Raw genomic sequence first — 20911 nt, forward strand, 5'->3', positions numbered from 1 at the left:
CACCCAACAAAGTCAGCTGATGCATAATGCATCAAACCTGTCACACCTCAGACCCCCCAAAAATATCATCCATTATATAATGCTGTGATCCATCCATCTGGAGCAGTGTGTATGTGTGTGTATGTGTGTGTGTGTGAGAGAGAGAGAGAGATGTTGTGAGTGTGATGGTGTGTGTGTGTGTGTGTGCACGTGCACATGTGTGCATGTGTGCGTCAGAGGCTTGGTCTGTCTCGAAGGGTAAACAGTAGTGACATCCTGCCGGCCAGGCAGAAGAGCTATGCTGTTATCAGACAGAGACAGGGTTCAAAATTAAATTGTGTTTGCCAGTAATGGGAGCAGCCCCGTCGCCCGTCTGTCCAAACAGGCCTTACTAGACTAGACGGGATTAGGCCCTTACCCCCCCAGGACCCTGTGTGTGAGTACATCCTCTTCCTGAAAGCACCAGGTAGAGAAACGGTAAATGTGCTTCTTCCATTATCCCCAGAGCAGCAGAGGATGGAGTTCTCCTGTACTATATCATGGAGCTCTGATAAGATCTGAAAGAGTAGATGGAGTCACCAGTGCTGGGCATTTGTGTCTTTGTGTGTGTATTATGTCAGTGAAGGCTCCTTAGAGGAGGAAGGGAAGGACAATCCTCCTCAGTGAATTTCATAAAAATAGTGAAACAAAAAAAGTATATTTATAGACACTATACTAAATATATTCACGTCAACAAATACTTGATTAAAACACACCATTTTGCAATGAAGGTCTACAGTAGCCTCAACAGCACTCTGTAGGGTAGCACCATGGCGTAGCCGGAGGACAGATAGTTTCTGCCCTCCACTGGGTACATTGATTTCAATATAAAACCTAAACGTGGTTCTCACCCCTTTCCATAGACTTACACAGTAATTATGACAACTTCTGGAGGACGTCCTCCAACCTATCAGAGCTCTTGCAGCGTGGACTGACATGCTGTCCACCCAATCAAAGCACAAGCTACAGTTAGCTAGCACTGCAGTACATAACATGTGGTGAGTAGTTGACTCAAAGAGAGAGAAAGAAACAAGGAGAAAGCTATATATTACATTTTTTTCTCTCACTTAGCTAGCAAATGCAGCTATCGAGTTTAGCCTGTTTACCCGGCACAAACAGGGATGGAAGCTATGTTACCTAGCTGGCTATGGCTATCCAATACTGGAACTCTGGTAAGCTTTTGGTTTTATACATTTTTTGGCCCCGGGGCCCATGGGTGTAACTGCTAAACTGCTTGCTAACTGTACAATTTACTGCATGATTGTAGCAGGGTTACTAATGTTTTAGTTCTAGTAGCTATGTTGACTTGATGTTAGCTAATATGGTGACAATGATGTAAGCTGTGTGTTGCGGTTATGATATGAAGGTTTGGCTTAGAAAGTTTTTTTTGCCTGGTCACAGACAGCTGATGTGTTGTGCATTGAAGTCCACAGGTGAATGGAAAAGGTGAGAGTGCGTAGATGCGAGAAGGAATTATCCAACAATCAAAGGGATCATGCTGTTTGTATGTGGCTGGTATGAAAGTGAAGTGTTTGCGCGTGATCAGGGATGTATTTATTCTACCGATTCTGTTGAAACACTTTCTTTAATGGAAGCAAACGGAACGGGGGGGTAAACACACCTGAAGTTGTCCAATATAAAAGTTTTGTTTGCAACTGTCGACTAATGATTACACCGTCGATCAGCTAGATGCAGGCAAGATTGTACATGGAGGTATTGAATGTGTCAATGTCTGTCACCTTGATTAGTCAAATTTCTCTCGACCTGTGCACCTACGTTGTAAAATTTCATTCATAGGCTAGATTGTAGCAACCTCGTGATGGATATAGGGAGCACGTGACTCATGTAGTAGCCTAAACCTATTGATCTTACATTAAGCTGGGTGAATGGAATATGAATGACAATTTCCATTACAGCATATTGGATGACTATGAGCCATGCTCATAAACAAAATCATAATAATTGTCCTGCCTCATCTTAAAATGGCAGACTGCCACTGGTGTGTGTGTGTGTGTGTGTGTGTGTGCACAGCTGCTTGCATGTGTGTCTCTACTTTGTTCTGTGTGTATCTATGGCCCTATATCGAAATGTATATTGTGTTTATGGTGTGCATGCATCCCACTGTGTGGTCGGAATCGGTACTTACTTTGTTGCGTGAGGTGATGATCTGTTTGATGACGATGCGGTCTGCGAGGACCAGGACTTTGGTGACGGAGGAGAGGAGCATGCGGGCAGCCTTCACCATGCCTGTCTTGTTACTGAACACAGTCTTGCGTCCGTCCACAAGGGGGGCCACCAGCATCCCAACATCTGTCAGCTTGGCTATGGCATCCCCTAGGACAAAAATGAGGTAGAGAATGATGGTGATGATGGTGGGGGTGATGATGATGAGGAGGATCAAATCTATTGGAATTTTCAGCATACAAGCACCATACAACATTTTCAGAGGTACCATGTAAATTATCACTGTATCTCCATGTTCTAATACTTGGTCAAACTGCTTCACACTGGTAATTGTGTTTTCAAACAACCCTGCCGGAGAGCTCTTCATTTAGTGTTTTCGTGCATTATCCAAAATTGTGTTCAAAAAACTGACATCCAGAATTCAGCTTTGGTTTCTTTGAGATGTTTAGCTAGCTACAGCCCCTTTGGTTCCCTTCCCATGGTTGGTGCCCCCTCTCCTGTCAGTCAACAGCAGCACCATGAATTCCTGTAGGAACATCTCATCCTGGACAGGGAGGCTGGCACACAGGGATTATATTCAGCCCGGTGGCACTGCGGCAATGTGATGCCAGCCAATGCCAGGGCCCAATTTACAGGCCCTCTGAGATGCATGACCAGGCCATTTCAATCTAAGTCGCTGGAACACTGGAGGGTCGTAGTTTGTTCATGAAACTCAAAAACAACCCTAGGTGGGCGAAGGAAAAAGGCTATAAAAGGAAAATGAACACACAAATATTTAAACACCATAACAGTCTCAGGCAGTAGAGAGAGAGAGGGAGGAGGGCGAAGAGAGAGAGACGTGAATTATGTTGGATACATGGTTGGCCTCCTTATTTGGGTTGGCTTGCATTCCAAAAGGAAGTGTACTGATTGCATCCGACAGCCCTTTGTCGATGCCAGAATGCCCCAAACCAGCTGAAACATTCAGCCTGGCTCACAAAGAATGCTGCTGAACCCCAGAATAGGCTCCGGAATAAGCATGGCGATGCTATGCCAGAATCCCCCACCATCAAATGTTTTTATTCTTATTGGTCACATAGACATGGTTAGCAGATATTAATGCGAGTGTAGCAAAATGCTTGTGCTTCTAGTTCCTACAGGGCAGTAATATCTAACAAGTAATCTAACAATTCCCAACAACTATTTAATACACACAAATCTAAATTATGAATGGGAATATGTACGCATAAATATATGGATGAGCGATGGCCGAGCAGGAATAGGCAAGGTGCAATATATAGTATAAAATACAGTATAAACATATGAGTAATGCAAGATACGTAAACATTATTAAAGTGGCATTGTTTAAAGTGACTAGTGATCCATTTATTAAAGTGGCCAGTGATTGGGTCTCAGTGTAGGCATCAGCCTCTGAGTTAGTGATGGCTGTTTAGCAGTCTGATGGCCTTGAGATAGGTGTTTTTCAGTCTCTCGGTCCCAGCGTTGATGCACCTGTGCTGACCTCGCCTTCTGGATGGGAGCGGTGTGAACAGGCAGTGGCTCGGGTGGTTGTTGTCCTTGATGATCTTTTTGGCCCTCCTGTGACATCGGGTGCTGTAGGTGTCATGGAGGGCAGATCGTTTGCCCCCAGTGATGCGTTGTGCAGCCCGCACCACCCTCTGGAGAGCCTTGCGGTTGTGGGCGGTGCAGTTGCCTTACCAAGTTGTGATACAGCCCGACAGGATGCTCTCGATAGTGCATCTGTAAAAGTCTGTGTGTTTTAGGTGACAAGCCAAATTTCTTCAGCATCCTGAGCTTGAAGAGGCGCTGTTGCACCTTCTTCACCACACTGTGTCTGGGTGGACTATTTCAATTAGTCTGTGATGTGTACGCCGAGGAACTTTCCACCTTCTCCACTACTGTCCCTTTGATGTTTCCTGAAATCTACAATCATCTCCTTTGTTTTGTTGACGTGAGAGGTTGTTTTCCTGACACCACACTCCGAGTGCCCTCACTTCCTCCCTGTAGGCTGTCTCGTCGTTGTTGGTAATCAAGCCCACTACTGTTCTGTTGTCTGCAAACTTGATGATTGAGTTGGAGGCGTGCATGGCCACACAGTCGTAGGTGAATAGGGAGTACAGGAGGGGGCTGAGAATGCACCCTTGTGGTGCCCCAGTGTTGAGCGTCAGCGAAGTGGAGATGTTGTTTCCTACCTTCACCACCTGGGGCGGCCCGTCAAAGTCCATGACCCAATTGCACAGGGCAGGGTTGAGATCCAGGGCCTCCAGCTTGATGATGAGCTTGGAGGGTCCTATGGTGTTGAATGCTGAGCTGTAGTCAATGAACAGCATTCTTACATAGGTATTCCTCTTGTCCAGATGGGATAGGGCAGTATGCAGTGTGATGGCGATTGTATCGTCTGTGGACGCAGTCCTTGTTAGAGGGCCGCGATGGTGGCACTGTATTATCCTCAAAGCGGACAAAGAAGGTGTTTAGTTTGTCTGGAAGCCTGACGGTGTACGTGACGTGGCTGGTTTTGTTTTTGTAGTCCTGATTTCCTATAGAACCTGCCACATACGCCTTGTATCTGAGCCGTTGAATTATGACTCCACTTTGTTCCTGTACCGGCATTTCGCTTCTTAGATGGCCTTGCGGAGGGAATAACTACACTGTTTACGCTCAGCCATACTCCCAGACCTCTTTCCATGGCTAAATGTGGTGGTTCACGCTTTCAGTTTTGCGCGAATGCCACCAGCCATCCACGGTTTCTGGTTAGGGCAGGTTTTAATAGTTACAGTGGGTAGAACATCTCCAATGCACCTCCTAATAAACTCACTCACCGAGTCAGCGTATAGATCAATGTTGTTCTCTGAGGCTGACCGGAACATATCCCAGTCCGTGTGATAATAACAATCTTGAAGCGTGGATTCCGCTTGGTCAGACCAGTGTTGAATGGTTCTAGTCACTGGTACATCCTGTTTGAGTTTCTGCCTATAAGACGGTAGTAGCAAGATGGCATCGTGGTCGGATTTGCCAAAGGGAGGGCTTCGTATGCATAAGTGTTCCCCTACAGTGTTGCTTCACAACAGTGTTGTATTCTTGTTCTAGGCCTGACTGCTGATGGTGTGTTAGTTCCCCCATTTATTCGCCATGTCTCTTTATCACTAAGCTCTCTTTCATTGGGAATTATTTTCTGCTGCTTGGTATTTGAAAGGGGTGTACACTTGACTTCATTAAAACCTGTGGAGTCTTGTAACAAGTCCTTACCATAAGGGTAGTCTTATAACAGGGTGATTGTGATGCTATGCAGTCTACAGCCTGCAGGTTGCACTGACTTGGACAGTTAGAGATATAGGGCCAGGGCCCCTTTAAACACTGACTATACAAAACTCTTAATACAGTAGTTGCCTCCTAAAACCTCAGCTAGTGACATTAATTTGTTTGGGCTGGTCCAGCAGAACAGACTGAAACCAACAAATCCGCCTCAGTGGCCCCTATCTACAATGTCGTACCATGATGGAGATCACCAAATTAAAGTAATGTAATCACCTTATTTATTTAATTATGCTGCCTGCATGCCTGTCTGTCTGCCTCCCTGCTTGCCTCCATTGCCTGCTTGCGCTGGAGGAGGCCCTCTTAGTCTCTCCCTCCCTCTGGCTACACGTTAAGAGGCCATCAATCCATCAATCCTTTCCTGCAGATTTAAAGCTTTACCTCCCTTCCCTTTCTCTTTTCATCACATAGAAGACAACTTCATTCCATTCCAAAATGACAGAGGGAAAAGTACACTCTTTTTCAGATTCTCAATAGAGTATAGAAGGTAAGAAAATGGCAGATAGGAGTAGAAGGAATCAATTGGCCAGTGGACCACTCTGGCTGACGATTCCCACCAGCTCTCTTTTGTCTGGGTTTAGCCCTTTTCAAATCAGCACACTGGGGGATTAAAGACATTGTTACACATGCCGCTTCTCCCAAACAAACCTATTATCCCCTGTGTTGGGGGTCTAAATACTTACCCTGTGAAATTTTGTTTTGGACTTATCAACATGATAAGACTGCGATTGGGCTTCAGGCCTTAGGCTTCGTCCCCATATTTATCTTGCTATTTTTAAATAGCAAAGCCGGCTCAAAAATACATTACACTGTTCGGTTGAAAGGGTGTTGATAGCCATAGTGTAGATATCCTCCTCCCACGAAAAGTGTTGAAAGAGGGGGAAACGGCTCTCCCCCTCCCTCTCCAAGGGCTTTATTGGCATGGGAAACATTTGTTAACATTGCCAAAGCAAGTGAAGTAGATAATAAACAAAAGTGAAATAAACAATACAAATTAACAGTAAACATTACACTCACAAAAGTTCCAAAAGAATAAAGACATTTCAAATTGTGTCATATACACAGCGTTGTATATGTATGATGGCGCCGGAGAAGATGGATGCCGTTTTAACCAACCGTGCTATTTCGTTAGTAACCTATGTTGTACATAATGTTGCTGCTACCGTCTCGTATGACCGAAAAGAGCTTCTGGACATCAGAACAGCGATTACTCACCTCGAATTGGACAAATCATTTTTCTTTAATGAGTCGGACAGGAAGGATATACTCGAACACCTGAAAAGGCCCTCATCCATGTCATTCGCAGGAGGAAGAAACAGAGATTTCACAGAAGGAGATCGGGGAGCCTAGTGAGGATCAGACAACAGATGGCTAATCCGCCTTTGCCATCCGTAGTGCTAGCCAACATTCAATCGATGGAAAATAAATGGGACGAACTAAGAGTACGTATATCCTACCAATGGGACCTTGAAAACTGTAATATAATATGTTTCACTGAGTTATGGCTGAACAACGACATTAATAACATACAGCTGGCGGGTTATACACTTCATCGGCAGGACATGGGGCTGCATCCTATGTATATTTGTAAACAACAACTAGTGCACGATAGCTAAGGAAGTCTCAAGGTTTTGCTCGCCTGAGGTAGAGTATCTCATGATAAGCTGTAGACCACACTATCTACCTAGAGAGTTTTCATCTGTATTTTTTTTTAGCTGTCTTCATACCACCACAGACCGATGCTGGCACTAAAATCACACTCATGGAGCTGTATACCGCCATAAGCAAACTGGAAAAGACTCATCCAGAGGGGGCGCTCCTAGTGGCCAGGGACTCTAATGTAGGGAAACTTAAATCAGTTTTACCTAATTTCTATCAGCATGTTAAATGTGTAACTAAAAACTCGACCACCTTTACTTCACACACAGAGACTCATACAAAGCTCTCCCTCGCCCTCCATTTGGCAAATCTGACCATAATTCTATCCTTACATGCTTCTAAGCAAAAATTAAAGCAGAAAGCATCAGTGACTAGGTCAATAAAACAGTGGTCAGATGAAACAGATGCTAGACTACAGGACTGTTTTTCTAACACAGACTGGAATATGTTCCAGGATTCTTCCGGTGACATTGAGGATTACACCACATCAGTCACTGGCTTCATCAATAAATGCATGAATGATGTCATCCCCACAGTGACTATAGGTACCTACCCCAACCAGAAGCCATAGATTACAGGCAACATTCGCGCTGAGCTAAAGTGAAGAGCTGCAGCTTTCAAGGAGCGGGACTCTTAACCCGAAAGCTTATAAGAAATCCCGCTATGCCCTAAATAACGTCTATGCTCGCTTCGAGGCAAGTAACACTGAAACATGCATGAGAGCATCAACTGTTCCGGATGACTGTGATCACGCTCTCCGCAGCCGATGTGAATAAGACCTTTAAACAGGCCAACAATCACAAGGCCGCAGGGCCAGAAGAATTACCACAACGTGTACTACGAGCATGCGCTGACCAACTGGCAAGTGTCTTCACTGACATTTTCAACCACTCCCTGTGAGTCTGTAATACCAACATGTTTCAAGTACAGACCATCATAGTGTTCTTTGGCACAGGGACTAAGGTAACCTGCCTAAATGACACCCGACCCGTAGCGCTCACGCCTGTAGCCATGAAGTGCTTTGAAAGGCTGGTTATGGCTCACATCAACACCATTATCCCAGAAACCCTAGACCCACTCAAATTTGCATACTGCCCCAACAGATCCACAGATGATGCAATCTCTAATTCACTCCACACTGCCCTTTCCAACCTGGGGTAAAGGAACACCAATGTGAGAATGCTATTCATGGACTACAGCTCAGCATTCAACACCATAGTGCCCTCAAAACTCACTACTAAGCTAAGGACCTTGGGACTAAACACCTCCCTCAGCAAATGGATCCTGGACTTCCTGACGGGCCACCCCCAGGTGATAAGGGTAGGCAACAACGCATCCGCCACGCTGATACGCAACACGGGGGGGCCCCTCTGGGGTGCATGCTCAGTCCCCTCCTGTACTCCCTGTTCACTCATGACTGCACGGCCAGGCACGACTCCAACACCACCATTAAGTTTGCTTATGACAACAGTGGTAGGCCTGATAACTAACAACGATGAGACGCCTATAGGGAGGTCAAAGACCTGACCATGTGGTGCAAGGACAACAACCTCTCCCTCAATGTGATCAAGACAAAGGAGTTGATATGGACTACAGGAAAAGGACGACCACGCACGCCCCCATTCTCATCGACGGGGATGTAGTGGAGCAAGTTGAGAGCTTCAAGTTCCTTGGCGTCCATATCACCAACAAACTAACATGGTCCAAGCACACCAAGTCATGAAAAGGGCACAAAAAAACCTATTCCCCCTCTAGAGACTGAAAAGATTTTGCACGGGTACTCGGATCCTCAAAAGGTTTTACAGCTGCACCATCGAGAGCATCCTGATGGTTTGCATCACTGCCTGGTATGGCAACTGCTCGGTCTCGGACCGCAAGGCATTATAGAGGGTAGTGCGTACGGCCCAGTACATCACCGGGGCCAAGCTTCCTGCCATCCAGGACCTCTATACACGGAGATGTCAGAGGAAGGCCCTAAAAAATGTCCAAGACTCCAGCCACCCTAGTCATAGACTGTTCTCTGTGCTACCGCATGGCAAGAGGTACCGGAGCCTAGGTCCAAGAGGCTTTTAAACAGCTTCTACCCCCAAGCCATAAGACTCCTGAACATCTCATCAAAATGGCTACCCAGACTATTTGCATTACCCCCCTTCTATGCTGCTGCTACTCTCTGCTATCATCTATGCATATTCACTATAATAACTCTACCAACAGGTACATATTACTTCAACTACCTCGACACCGGTGCCCTGCACATTGACTCTGTACCGGTACCCCCTGTATATAGCCTCGCTATTGTTATTTTACTGCTGCTCTTTAATTATTTGTCACATTTATCTCTTACTTTTTTAAATGTATTTTCTTAACTGCATACATAGTTGGTTAAGGTCTTGTAAGTAAGCATTTCACTAAGGTCTGCACCGTTCGTATTAGGTAAATGTGACATAAAATATGATTTGTAACGATGTGCAAATAGTTAAAGTACAAAAACTAAAATAAATAAACAAATATAGGTTGTATTTACAATGGTGTTTGTTCTTCACTGGTTGTCCTTTTCTTGTGGCAACAGGTCACAAATCTTGCTGCTGTGATGGCACATTAAGGTATTTCACCCAATTGATATGAGAGTTTAGCAAAATTGGATTTGTTTTCAAATTCATTGTGGGTCCATGTAATCTGAGGGAAATATGTGTCTCTGTTAAGGGAATTTTTATCAATGATGACTAATTATGTATACATTTCAATCAGGACTGACTAATCCGAATACTATTATGTTTCTATACATGTACTAATCAGAATACTAAATGTTACTGTATATGTATGAGTTTTCATTCTTGATCCCAGTACTGAAAATAATGTGTGTGTGTGAACATGGGCAAAAGTTAGAACAATGACGGTCTGTTCCTTGGTACAAATTAATGAACTATCTCCAGACTGTCTAGAATGCTTATCTACACTGACTGACCTTGGCTCTAGGCGAGGAGGGAAGGCTTGAGAGCTATAGGGCCTTTCTACCAGTGTCAAGAAGAGACGGAACATTTAGAAAACGCTGACGTCATTTTCAGTTTATAACCTGTGGTAAAATGTGTATTTACTCAGTACTCTTTTGAATAAAGGCTGTTACTTGACTTTAAGACCGGGACTCTGTCCATTCCTATAAAATAAGGGTCTTACAAATCCATATGAATTGACAGAGTGTTTAATTTTAATTGGGAATTAAAACAGAGGAATTAAATTCCTTCAACAGTCTCTAATATGGTCATACATTTGGCAGGAGGTTAGAAAGTGTAGCTCAGTTTCCACCTCATTTTTTGGGCAGTGTGCACATAGCTGGTCTTCTCTTGAGAGCCAGGTCTGCCTACGGTCGCCTTTCTCAATAGGAAGGCTATGCTCACAGAGTCTGTACATGGTCAAAGATTTCCGTAATTTGGGGTCAGTCACAGTGGTCAGGTATTCTGTCACTGTGTACTCTCTGTTTAGGACCAAATAACATTCTAGTTTGCTCTGTTTTTTTTTTTGTTAATTACTTGACACATTGGAAAGAATGATCTTTTTGTTTCCTCATGATTTGGTTGGGTCTAATTGTGTTGCTGTCCTGGGCCTCTGTTTGTGAACAGAGCCTCAGAACCATCTTGTTTAGTAGACTCGTCTCTAGATTAAACTCTCTGTAGGTAATGGCTTTGTTATGGAAGGTTTGGGAATCGCTTCATTTTAGGTGGTTGTAGAATTGAACGTCTCTTTTCAGGATTTAGACAATTTGCGGGTATCGGCCTAATTCTGCTCTGCATGCGGATTTTGGTGTTTGTCCCATTTAGTGAATTCTTGGCTGGTGAGCGGACCCCAGACCTCACAACCATAAAGGGCAATGGGTTCTATAACTGATTCAAGTATTTTTTGCCGGATCCTAATTGTTATGTCACATTTTATGGTCCTTTTGATGGAATAAAAGGCCCTTCTTGCCTTGTCTCTCTGCTCGTTCACAGTTTTATGGAAGTTACCTGTGGTGCTGAAGTTTCGGTCTAGGTATGTATAGTTTTGTGTTTGCTCTAGGGTAACGGTGTCTAGATGGAATTTGTATTTGTTGTCCTGGCGACTGGACCTTTTTTGGAACACCATTATTTTTGTCTTACTGAGATTTACTGTCAGGGCCCAGGTCTGGCCGAATCGGTGCAGACGATCTAGGTGCTGCTGTAGGCTCTCCTTGGTTAGGGACAGAAGCACCAGATCATCAGCAAATCACATTGTATGATTTTTAAGTAATGAATCTGCATTTTATTGCATGACATAAGTATTTGATCACCTACCAACCAGAAAGAATTCTGTCTCTCACAGACCTGTTAGTTTTTCTTTAAGAAGCCCTCCTGTTCTCCACTCATTACCTGTATTAACTGCACCTGTTTGAACTCGTTACCTGTATAAAAGACACCTGTCCATACACTCAATCAAACAGACAGCAACCTCTCCACAATGGCCAAGACCAGAGAGCTGTGTAAAGACATCAGGGATAAAATTGTAGACCTGCACAAGGCTGGGATGGGCTGCAGGACAATAGGCAAGCAGTTTGGTGAGAAGGCAACAAACTGTTGGCGTAATTATTAGAAAATGGAAGAAGTTCAAGATGACGGTTAATCACCCTCGGTCTGGGGCTCCATGCAAGATCTCACCTCGTGGGGCATCAATGATCATGAGGGAGGTGAGGGATCAGCCCAGGACCTGGTCAATGACCTGAAGAGAGCTGGGACCACAGTCTCAAAGAAAACCATTAGTAACACACTACTCTGTCATGGATTAAAATCCTGCAGCACACGCAAGGTTCCCCTGCTCAAGCCAGCGCATGTCCAGGCCCGTCTGAAGTTTGCAAATGACCATCTGGATGATCCAGAGGAGGAATGGGAGAAGGTCATGTGGTCTGATGAGACACAAATAGAGCTTTTTGGTCTAAACTCCACTCGCTGTGTTTGGAGGAAGAAGAAGGATGAGTACAACCCCAAGAACACCATCCCAACCGTGAAGCATGGAGGTGGAAACATTATTCTTTGGGGATGCTTTTCTGCAAAAGGGACAGGACGACTGCATCGTATTGAGGGGAGGATGGATGGGGCCATGTATCGCGAGATCTTGGCCAACAACCTCAGTAACAGCATTTTTAATTTTTTAAAATTAATTTTACCTTTATTTAACTAGGCAAGTCAGTTAAGAACAAATTCTTATTTTCAATGACGGCCTAGGAACGGTGGGTTAACTGCCTGTTCAGGGGCAGAACGACAGATTTGTACCTTGTCAGCTCGGGGATTTGAACTGTGGCCTAGCCAGTCTCCAGACCTGAACCCAATAGAAAATCGTTGGAAGGAGCTGAAAGTCCGTATTGCCCAGCGACAGCCCCGAAACCTGAAGGATCTGGAGAAGGTCTGTATGGAGGAGTGGGCCAAAATCCCTGCTGCAGTGTGTGCAAACCTGGTCAAGAACTACAGGAAACGTATGATCTCTGTAATTGCAAACAAAGGCTTCTGTACCAAATATTAAGTTCTGCTTTTCTGATGTATCAAATACTTATGTCATACAATAAAATGCAAATTAATTACTTAAAAATCATACAATGTGATTTTCTGGATTTTTGTTTTAGATTCCGTCTCTCACAGTTGAAGTGTACCTATGATAAAAATTACAGACATCTACATGCTTTGAAAGTAGGAAAACCTGCAAAATCGTCAGTGTATCAAATACTTGGTCTCCCCACTGTATGTTGAAGAGGATGGGGTTTAAGCTGCATCACTGTCTCACCCCACAGCCCTGTGGAAATAAATGTTTTCTTTTGCTAATTTTAACTGCACACTTGTTGTTTGTGTACATGGATTTTATAATGTATGTTTTTCCATCAACACCACTTCCCATGAATTTGTTTAGCAGACCCTCATGCCAAATTGAGTCAAAGGCTTTTTCAAAATCACTGACGCATGAGAAGACTTTGTTTTGGTTTGTTTGTTAATTAGGGTTCGCAGGTTGAATACAAATGAAGTCTGAAATTTACATACACCTTAGCCAAATACATTTAAACTCAGTTTTTCAAAATTGTATTTAATCCTAGTAAACACTCCCTGAAGTAGGTCAGTTAGGATCACCACTTTATTTTAAGAATTGGAAATCTCAGAATAATAGTAGAGAGAAGGATTTATTTAAGTTTATATTTTTTTCATCACATTCCCACTGGGTCAGAAGTTCACATACACTCAATTAGTATTTTGTAGCATTGCCTTTAAATTGTTTAACTTGGGTCAGATGTTTTGGGTAGCTTTCCCACAATAAGTTGGGTGAATTTTGGCCCATTCCTCCTGACAGAGCTGGTGTAACTGAGTCAGGTTTGTAGGCCTCTTTGCTCGGACACGCTTTTTCAGTTCTGCCCACATATTTTGTATAGGATTGAGGTCAGGGCTTTGTGATGGCCACTCCAAAACCTAGACTTTGTTGTCCTTACGCCATTTTGCCACAACTTTGGAAGTATACTTGGGGTCCTTGTCCATTTGGAAGACCCATTTGCGACCAAGCTTTAACTTCTTGGCTGATGTCTTGAGATGTTGCTTCAATACATCCATATATAATTGTCCTGCCTCATGATGCAATCTATTTTGTGAAGCGCACCAGCACCTCCTGCAACAAAGCACCCCTCACAACATGATGCTGCCACCCCTGTGCTTCATGGTTGGGATGGTGTTCTTCAGCTTGCAAGCCTCCCCTCTTTTTCCTCCAAACATAACGATGGTCATTATGGCCAAACAGTTCTATTTTTGTTTCATCAGACCAGAGGACATTTCTCCAAAAAGTACGATCTTTGTCCCAATGTGCAGTTGCAAACCGTAGTCTGGCTTTTTTTTTTAATGGAGGTTTTGGAGCAGTGGCTTCTTCCTTGCTGAGCGGCCTTTCAGGTTATGTCGATATAGGACTTGTTTTACTGTGGATATAAATACTTTTGTACCGGTTTCCTCCAGCATCTTCACAAGGTCCTTTGCTTTTGTTCTGGGATTGATTTGCACTTTTCACAACAACGTACGTTCTAGGAGACAGAACGCATCTCCTTCCTGAGTGGAACGATGGCTGCGTGGTCCCATGGTTTTTATACGTTAGTACTATTGTTTGTACAGATGAACGTGGTACCGCCAGGCTTTCGAAAATTGCTCCCAAGGATGAACCAGATTTGTGGAGGTCTACAATTTGTTTTCTCAGGTCTTGGCTGATTTCTTTAGATGTTCGCGTGATGTTAAGCAAAGAGACACTGAGTTTGAAGGTAGGCCTTGAAATACATCCACAAGTACACATTCAATTGACTCAAATGGTGTCAATTATGCCTATCAGAAGCTCTTAAAGCCATGACATAATTTTCTGGAATTTTCCAAGCCGTTTCAAGGCACAGTCAACTTAGTGTATGTAAACTTCTGACCCACTGGAATTGTGATACAGAGAATTATAAGTGAAATAATCTGTCTGTAAACAATTGTTGGAAAAATTACTTATGTCATGCACAAAGTAGATGTCCTAACAGACTTGCCAAAACTATAGTTTGTTAACAAGAAATGTGTGGAGTGGTTGAAAAACGAGTTTCAATGACTCCAACCTAAGTGTTTGTAAAATTCCGACTTCAACTGTATGTGGTCTGTTTGGTAATTTGGTAGATAAAAGGTAAAATAAAAAATTCTAAAATAAAACAATATATCAGAAATAATATCCCAATATGTAACCGCATCAATTTATTCCCCCATCACTACTACACAGGGAAAGGACGCAATTTCAGACACAGCCCCAGTTACCTGCTCTGCGCGCCTCGAAACAAGCCATGCCCATCTCTTCCTTCAGCTCCTCGTTCTCCACGGCGATGGCCTCGCCTACACCAACAAAGCGTCCCACAGCAACGCTGACGGCCTGGCCCACTCTCTGGATGGCCTGCTGGGTCCGCTCCGACTTGTTTGGCTTGTCTTTGTGGTTGATCAGTGTGGTGATCTAGGAGGATACAGAGACTGGTCAGTGTTGTAATACAAAGACTGGTCAGTGTGGTGATACAGAGACACAACCTGGTCAGTGTGGTGATACAGAGACACAACCTGGTCAGTGTGGTGATACAGAGACACAACCTGGTCAGTGTGGTGATGCAGAGACAACCTGGTCAGTGTGGTGATGCAGAGACAACCTGGTCAGTGTGGTGATACAGACTACAGAGGCACACTTTCCATAGCACAGTCTGCTGCTGTGCTCAACCTGAATCAGCATACCAACCCATTTCACTGTGGAACAGCATGTTTCTCCAAAACAATTAACCGTCTACACCATCCAGGGTACAGCGCAGGCCATGTTTCCACCACTTTGCCCAAGTGAGGAACCAGAAAAAAAGTAGAATAATTTCCTTTTCCCGGAGAGAGACAGAGAGCTGATTGCTGATTTCCTATGGAGCAGCCTAACAGGTGGAGAGAGCCGGCAGTGAGACAGCAGGAGGTGTCTCCCGTAGCGCAGCATCTACACACGCACTCTCACACACACAGGCAACTCAGGTGGGGCCTATTAGCAACGATCAGAATAATTTGTTATGCATCGGACACGCGAGCGCACACACACACACAACTCAGATGGGGCCTGTTAGCTACGATCAGAGTCATCTATTATGTATAGGTTTGAGCCTATTATAAATTATTCACTGATTGCCTTAGATACCTGAATGGAAACAATCCCTTCCAGACCATAACAGTGCGCAGTTGGTGAGAGCTCAGTCGGGGGGAATTGAAACTGGTACACCACTGGCATTCTCAAGCCCCAATAACTCCTGGTGCGTGTCCCAAATGGCCCCCTATTTCCTTTGTAGCACTACTTTTGACCAGGGCCCACCATGAAGGGAGAAGGGTGCCATTTGGGACACAAAACCTGTGGTCAGATATCTGTAATGTAGTAGGTTTACTGTACAAACCATGGTGATTATAAGCAAGTTTAAAACATGTGTAAAACAAGTCTAAAACAGAGTGTAAAACAAGTCTAAAACAGAGTGTAAAACAAGTCTAAAACAGAGTGTAAAACTGTCTAAACTTGGGCCCGCAAAACACAGCTATCGATTCCTTCCGAAAATCTATGTGGTAGGATTTTTTGAAACAATATTTCATCCAATCTGTGGCTCAAATTATTATATTTGGATTTGGAAAACAAATTCAAATACCTCAGAACTGACTTTAGAATAGAAGGTGCTGGAAAAGATAATACGTTTGTCCATTTCCTATATACAGTTGAAGTCAGAAGTTTACATACACCTTAGCCAAATACATTTAAACTCAGTTTTTTCACAATTCCTGACATTTAATACTTGTAACAATTCTCTGTCTTAGGTCAGTTATGATCACCACTTTATTTTAAGAATATGAAATGTCAGAATACTAGTAGAGAGAATGATTTATTTCAGCTTTTATTTCGTTCGTCACATTCCCAGTGGGTCAGAAGTTACCATGCACTCAATTAGTATTTGGTAGCATTGCCTTTCAATTGTTTAACTTGGGTCAGACGTTTTGGGTAGCCACAAGCTTCCCACAATAAGTTGGGTGAATTTTGGCCCATTCCTCCTGACAGAGCTGGTGTAACGGAGTCAGGTTTGTAGGCCTCCTTGCTCGGACATGCTTTTTCAGTTCTGCCCACAAATGTTCTATAAAATTGAGGTGAGGGCTTTGTAATGGCCACTCCAATACCTTGACTTGATTGTCCTTAAGCCATTTTGCCACAACTTTGGAAGTATGCTTGGGGTCATTGTCCATTTGAAAGACCCATTTGCGACCAAGCTTTAACTTCCTGACTGATGTCTTGAGATGTTGCTTCAATACATCTACATAGCTTCACGAGGGAGGAAAATTATCTATTTTGTGAAGTGCACCAGTCCCTCCTGCAGCAAAGCACCCCCACAACATGATGCTACCACCCCCGTGCTTCTCGTTTGGGATGGTGTTCTTCGGATTGCAAGCCTCCCCCTTTTCCTCCAAACATAACGATGGTCATTATAGCCAAAGAGTTCTATTTTTGTTTCATCAGACCAGAGGACATTTCTCCAAAAAGTACAATCTTTGTCCCCATGTGCAGTTGCAAACCGTAGTCTGGCTTTTTTTTTAATGGCGGTATTGGAGCAGTGGCTTCTTCCTTGCTGAGCGGCCTTTCAGGTTATGTCGATATAGGACTTGTTTTACTGTGGATATAAATACTTTTGTACCGGTTTCCTCCAGCATCTTCACAAGGTCCTTTGCTTTTGTTCTGGGATTGATTTGCACTTTTCACAACAACGTACGTTCTAGGAGACAGAACGCATCTCCTTCCTGAGTGGAACGATGGCTGCGTGGTCCCATGGTTTTTATACGTTAGTACTATTGTTTGCACAGATGAACGTGGTACCGCCAGGCTTTCGAAAATTGCAAATTGAGTTTGAAGGTAGGCCTTGAAATACATTCACAGGTACACCGCCAATTGACTCAAATTATGTCAATCAGGAGCTTCTAAAGCCATGACATCTTTTTCTAGAATTTCCCAAGTCATTTAAAAGGCATAGTCAACTTAGTGTATGTAAACTTCTGACCCACTGGAATTGTGATACAGTGAATTATAAGTGAAATAATCTGTCTGTAAACAATTGTTGGAAAAATGACTTGTGTCATGCAAAGATGTCCTAACCGACTTGCCAAAACTATAGTTAACAAGAAATTTGTGGAGTGGTTGAAAAACAAGTTTTAATGACTCCAACTTAAGTGTATGTAAACTTCTGACTTCAACTGTAGGTGAATTGGGAAAGTGGATCAGAGGGAGAAACAGAGGCAGAGAGAGAGCGAGAGAACGCAAAGAGGACGCCCTAGGGCGCTGGAACGCAAGGAGGACGCCCTAGGGCGCTGGAACGCAAAGCGGAAGCACTAGGGAGCTCATCAAGTGCAGTGGGGATAGGTAATTCCCCTTCATCCACCTGCTTTTCACAGCCCACTCTTCAAACAGAACCACAGCCCACTTTTCAACCATAACAGAACCACATCCCGCTCTTCAAACAGAACCACATCCCGCTCTTCAAACAGAACAGAACCACATCCCGCTCTTCAACCAGGCGGCAGCTAGCCTAGTGGTTAAGAGCATTGGGCTAGTTCGAATTCCCAAGTAGACGAAGTGAAAAATGTGTTGATATGCCCTTGAGCAAGGCACTTATCCAAAGCAATTAGGGTTAAGAGCATCTGCTAAATTACTTAAATGTAACAGAACCACAGCCCACTTTTCAAGCAAAACAGAAAATACTCGAGACACATTAATTGGAAGGGGGCGGCAGGTGGGTTTGGAGTGAGTGCGTGACTACGTGATGTCACAGTGTAGCAGAGTGGAACGCGATGGTTGGTTTAGTGACGTGTGTCCCTGAAGAGGAGGATAATCAGACAATGAGAGAAAATGTAACAGAGCATATCTCTCACTCTCCCCACTTATCTGCCACTCTCCTCTCTCTCTCCTTCAATGCATCACAACAGCACTGCCTGGCAAGGATTAGATTAGCCACTACTTATGATGTCTCCAAACCAAGGAGCGTTCGCTAACTCACACACAGAAAATAGGAAAAGGGAAATTCCATTTCTGTCCCAGAGCCTGAATACTGGATGAGTTCTACTACTGTATGGGACCATGGTGACTCAGTGATCCAGTTACCATATACCCCACTGTACAGAACCTCTGCAGAAGGTTAGAATGTTTGGCCTGAATTCAAATCAACATCACATTAGTGCAGAATATTATGCAATCCATTTTTCTAATCTAATCATTTGAGTCATATTTTTATTTAATTTTTTACTTTACCTTTATTTAACTAGGCAAGTCAGTAAAGAACAAATTCTTATTTTCAATGACGGCCTAGCAACAGTGGGTTAACTGCCTGTTCAGGGGCAGAACGACAGATCCCTTGTCAGCTCGGGGATTTGAACTTGCAACCTTGCGGTTACTAGCCCAACACTCTAACCACTAGGCTATCCTGCCGCCCCATATGTCTTCACTACCCAGTAGATGAGGATAGTGGATGTGTGTGTGTGCATGGCGTGCATATTTGGCGTGCAGGTCATAAAGGGCCTGAATCACGGGGCATCTGGTATTCATGACACTCAAATGCCCTCTCGCGCTGGCACTCACCCAGAAAAGAAGGGATGCGACAGAACCTCAGGAACCTGACCAGTGCATCTGCTTGTGTTCCAAATGAAACACTGTTCCCTATATAGAGCACTACTTTTGGCTAGGCACAGGGAAATAGGGTGCCATTTGGGAAATACCCTCTGCCTTTTAGCAGCTTTTTGAACGACTGTGGAAACCTGATAATAGCTCCCTCCGTGAGAAATCCATCCATTTACTCTTGAGAAAAACAAGGAGGAAATGAGGGCAGGAGTCTCTTAAAACATTTGATTGAACGGAAGCGAAAGATAGGGTATACTTGGAAATGGGAGAGTGTATTGACCATCAGTGTGTGTGTAGGTGTGTATTATAGAGAGAGGAGAGAAAGTGTCCTTAACTTCCTCCTGCGGTATCAACGGAACACATGACTACATGGGGCTGCCTGTGTAAATAGGAATGAAGCAGGGTGGAGAAACATAATATTAATCAGAGAGAAAGAGAGACACAGAGATGCTATATTAATTTAAAACCAAAAGGGAGGGAGAGGAGAGCGAGCTGCTTTATGGGTCTAAAGCCAAAAGAGAGATTGTGAGAGTTGCTATATTAATCTAAAACCAAGAAGGGGGGCTGCTATATTAATCTAAAACCAAGAAAGGGGGGCTGCTATATTAATCTAAAACCAAGAAGGGGGCTGCTATATTAATCTAAAACCAAGAAGGGGGGCTGCTATATTAATCTAAAACCAAGAAGGGGGGCTGCTATATTAATCTAAAACCAAGAAGGGGGGCTGCTATATTAATCTAAAACCAAGAAGGGGGGCTGCTATATTAATCTAAAACCAAGAAGGGATGGAGAGCTGCTATATTAATCTAAAACCAAGCGGGAGAGAGCGCTGTTAAATTAATCTGAAACCAAGAGGGAGAGAGAGAGCTGCTATATTAATCTAAAACCAAGAAGGGGTGGAGAGCTGCTATATTAATCTAAAACCAAGCGGGAGAGAGCGCTGCTATATTAATCTGAAACCAAGAGGGAGAGAGCGCTGCTATATTAATCTGAAACCAAGAGGGAGAGAGCGCTGCTATATTAATCTAAAACCAAGAGGGAGAGAGCGCTGCTATATTAATCTGAAACCAAGAGGGAGAGAGCGCTGCTATATTAATCTGAAACCAAGAGGGAGAGAGAGCGCTGCTATATTAATCTGAAACCAAGAGGGAGAGAGCGCTGCTATATTAATCTGAAACCGAGAGAGAGAGAGAGCGCTGCTATATTAATCTGAAACCTAGAGAGAGAGAGAGCGCTGCTATATTAATCTGAAACCGAGAGAGAGAGCGCTGCTATATTAATCTGAAACCGAGAGAGAGAGAGTGCTGCTATATTAATCTGAGACCGAGAGAGAGAGAGATGCTATATTAATCTGAAACCGAGAGGGAGAGAGCACTGCTATATTAATCTGAAACCGAGAGAGAGAGAGCGCTGCTATATTAATCTGAAACCAAGAGGGAGAGAGCGCTGCTATATTAATCTGAAACCGAGAGAGAGAGAGCGCTGCTATATTAATCTGAAACCGAGAGAGAGAGAGTGCTGCTATATTAATCTGAGACCGAGAGAGAGA

The 20911-nt window shown here is 43.8% G+C and overlaps 1 protein-coding gene across 1 annotated transcript in view; it reads right to left on the reverse strand.

Moving 5' to 3' along the window:
- Positions 1 to 20911, reverse strand: part of LOC112265799 (alpha-catulin) — a 106165-nt gene that overhangs the window by 43252 nt on the left and 42002 nt on the right. The window contains exons 2-3 of the mRNA XM_042295211.1: positions 14973 to 15162; positions 2165 to 2352 (exon numbers count right to left, since the gene is read on the reverse strand). Coding sequence (XP_042151145.1) covers positions 2165 to 2352; positions 14973 to 15162 — 378 coding nt within the window. The remainder of the gene's footprint in view (positions 1 to 2164; positions 2353 to 14972; positions 15163 to 20911) is intronic.

Source organism: Oncorhynchus tshawytscha, linkage group LG13, assembly GCF_018296145.1.
Source record: "Oncorhynchus tshawytscha isolate Ot180627B linkage group LG13, Otsh_v2.0, whole genome shotgun sequence".
Classification (NCBI taxonomy): domain Eukaryota; kingdom Metazoa; phylum Chordata; class Actinopteri; order Salmoniformes; family Salmonidae; genus Oncorhynchus; species Oncorhynchus tshawytscha.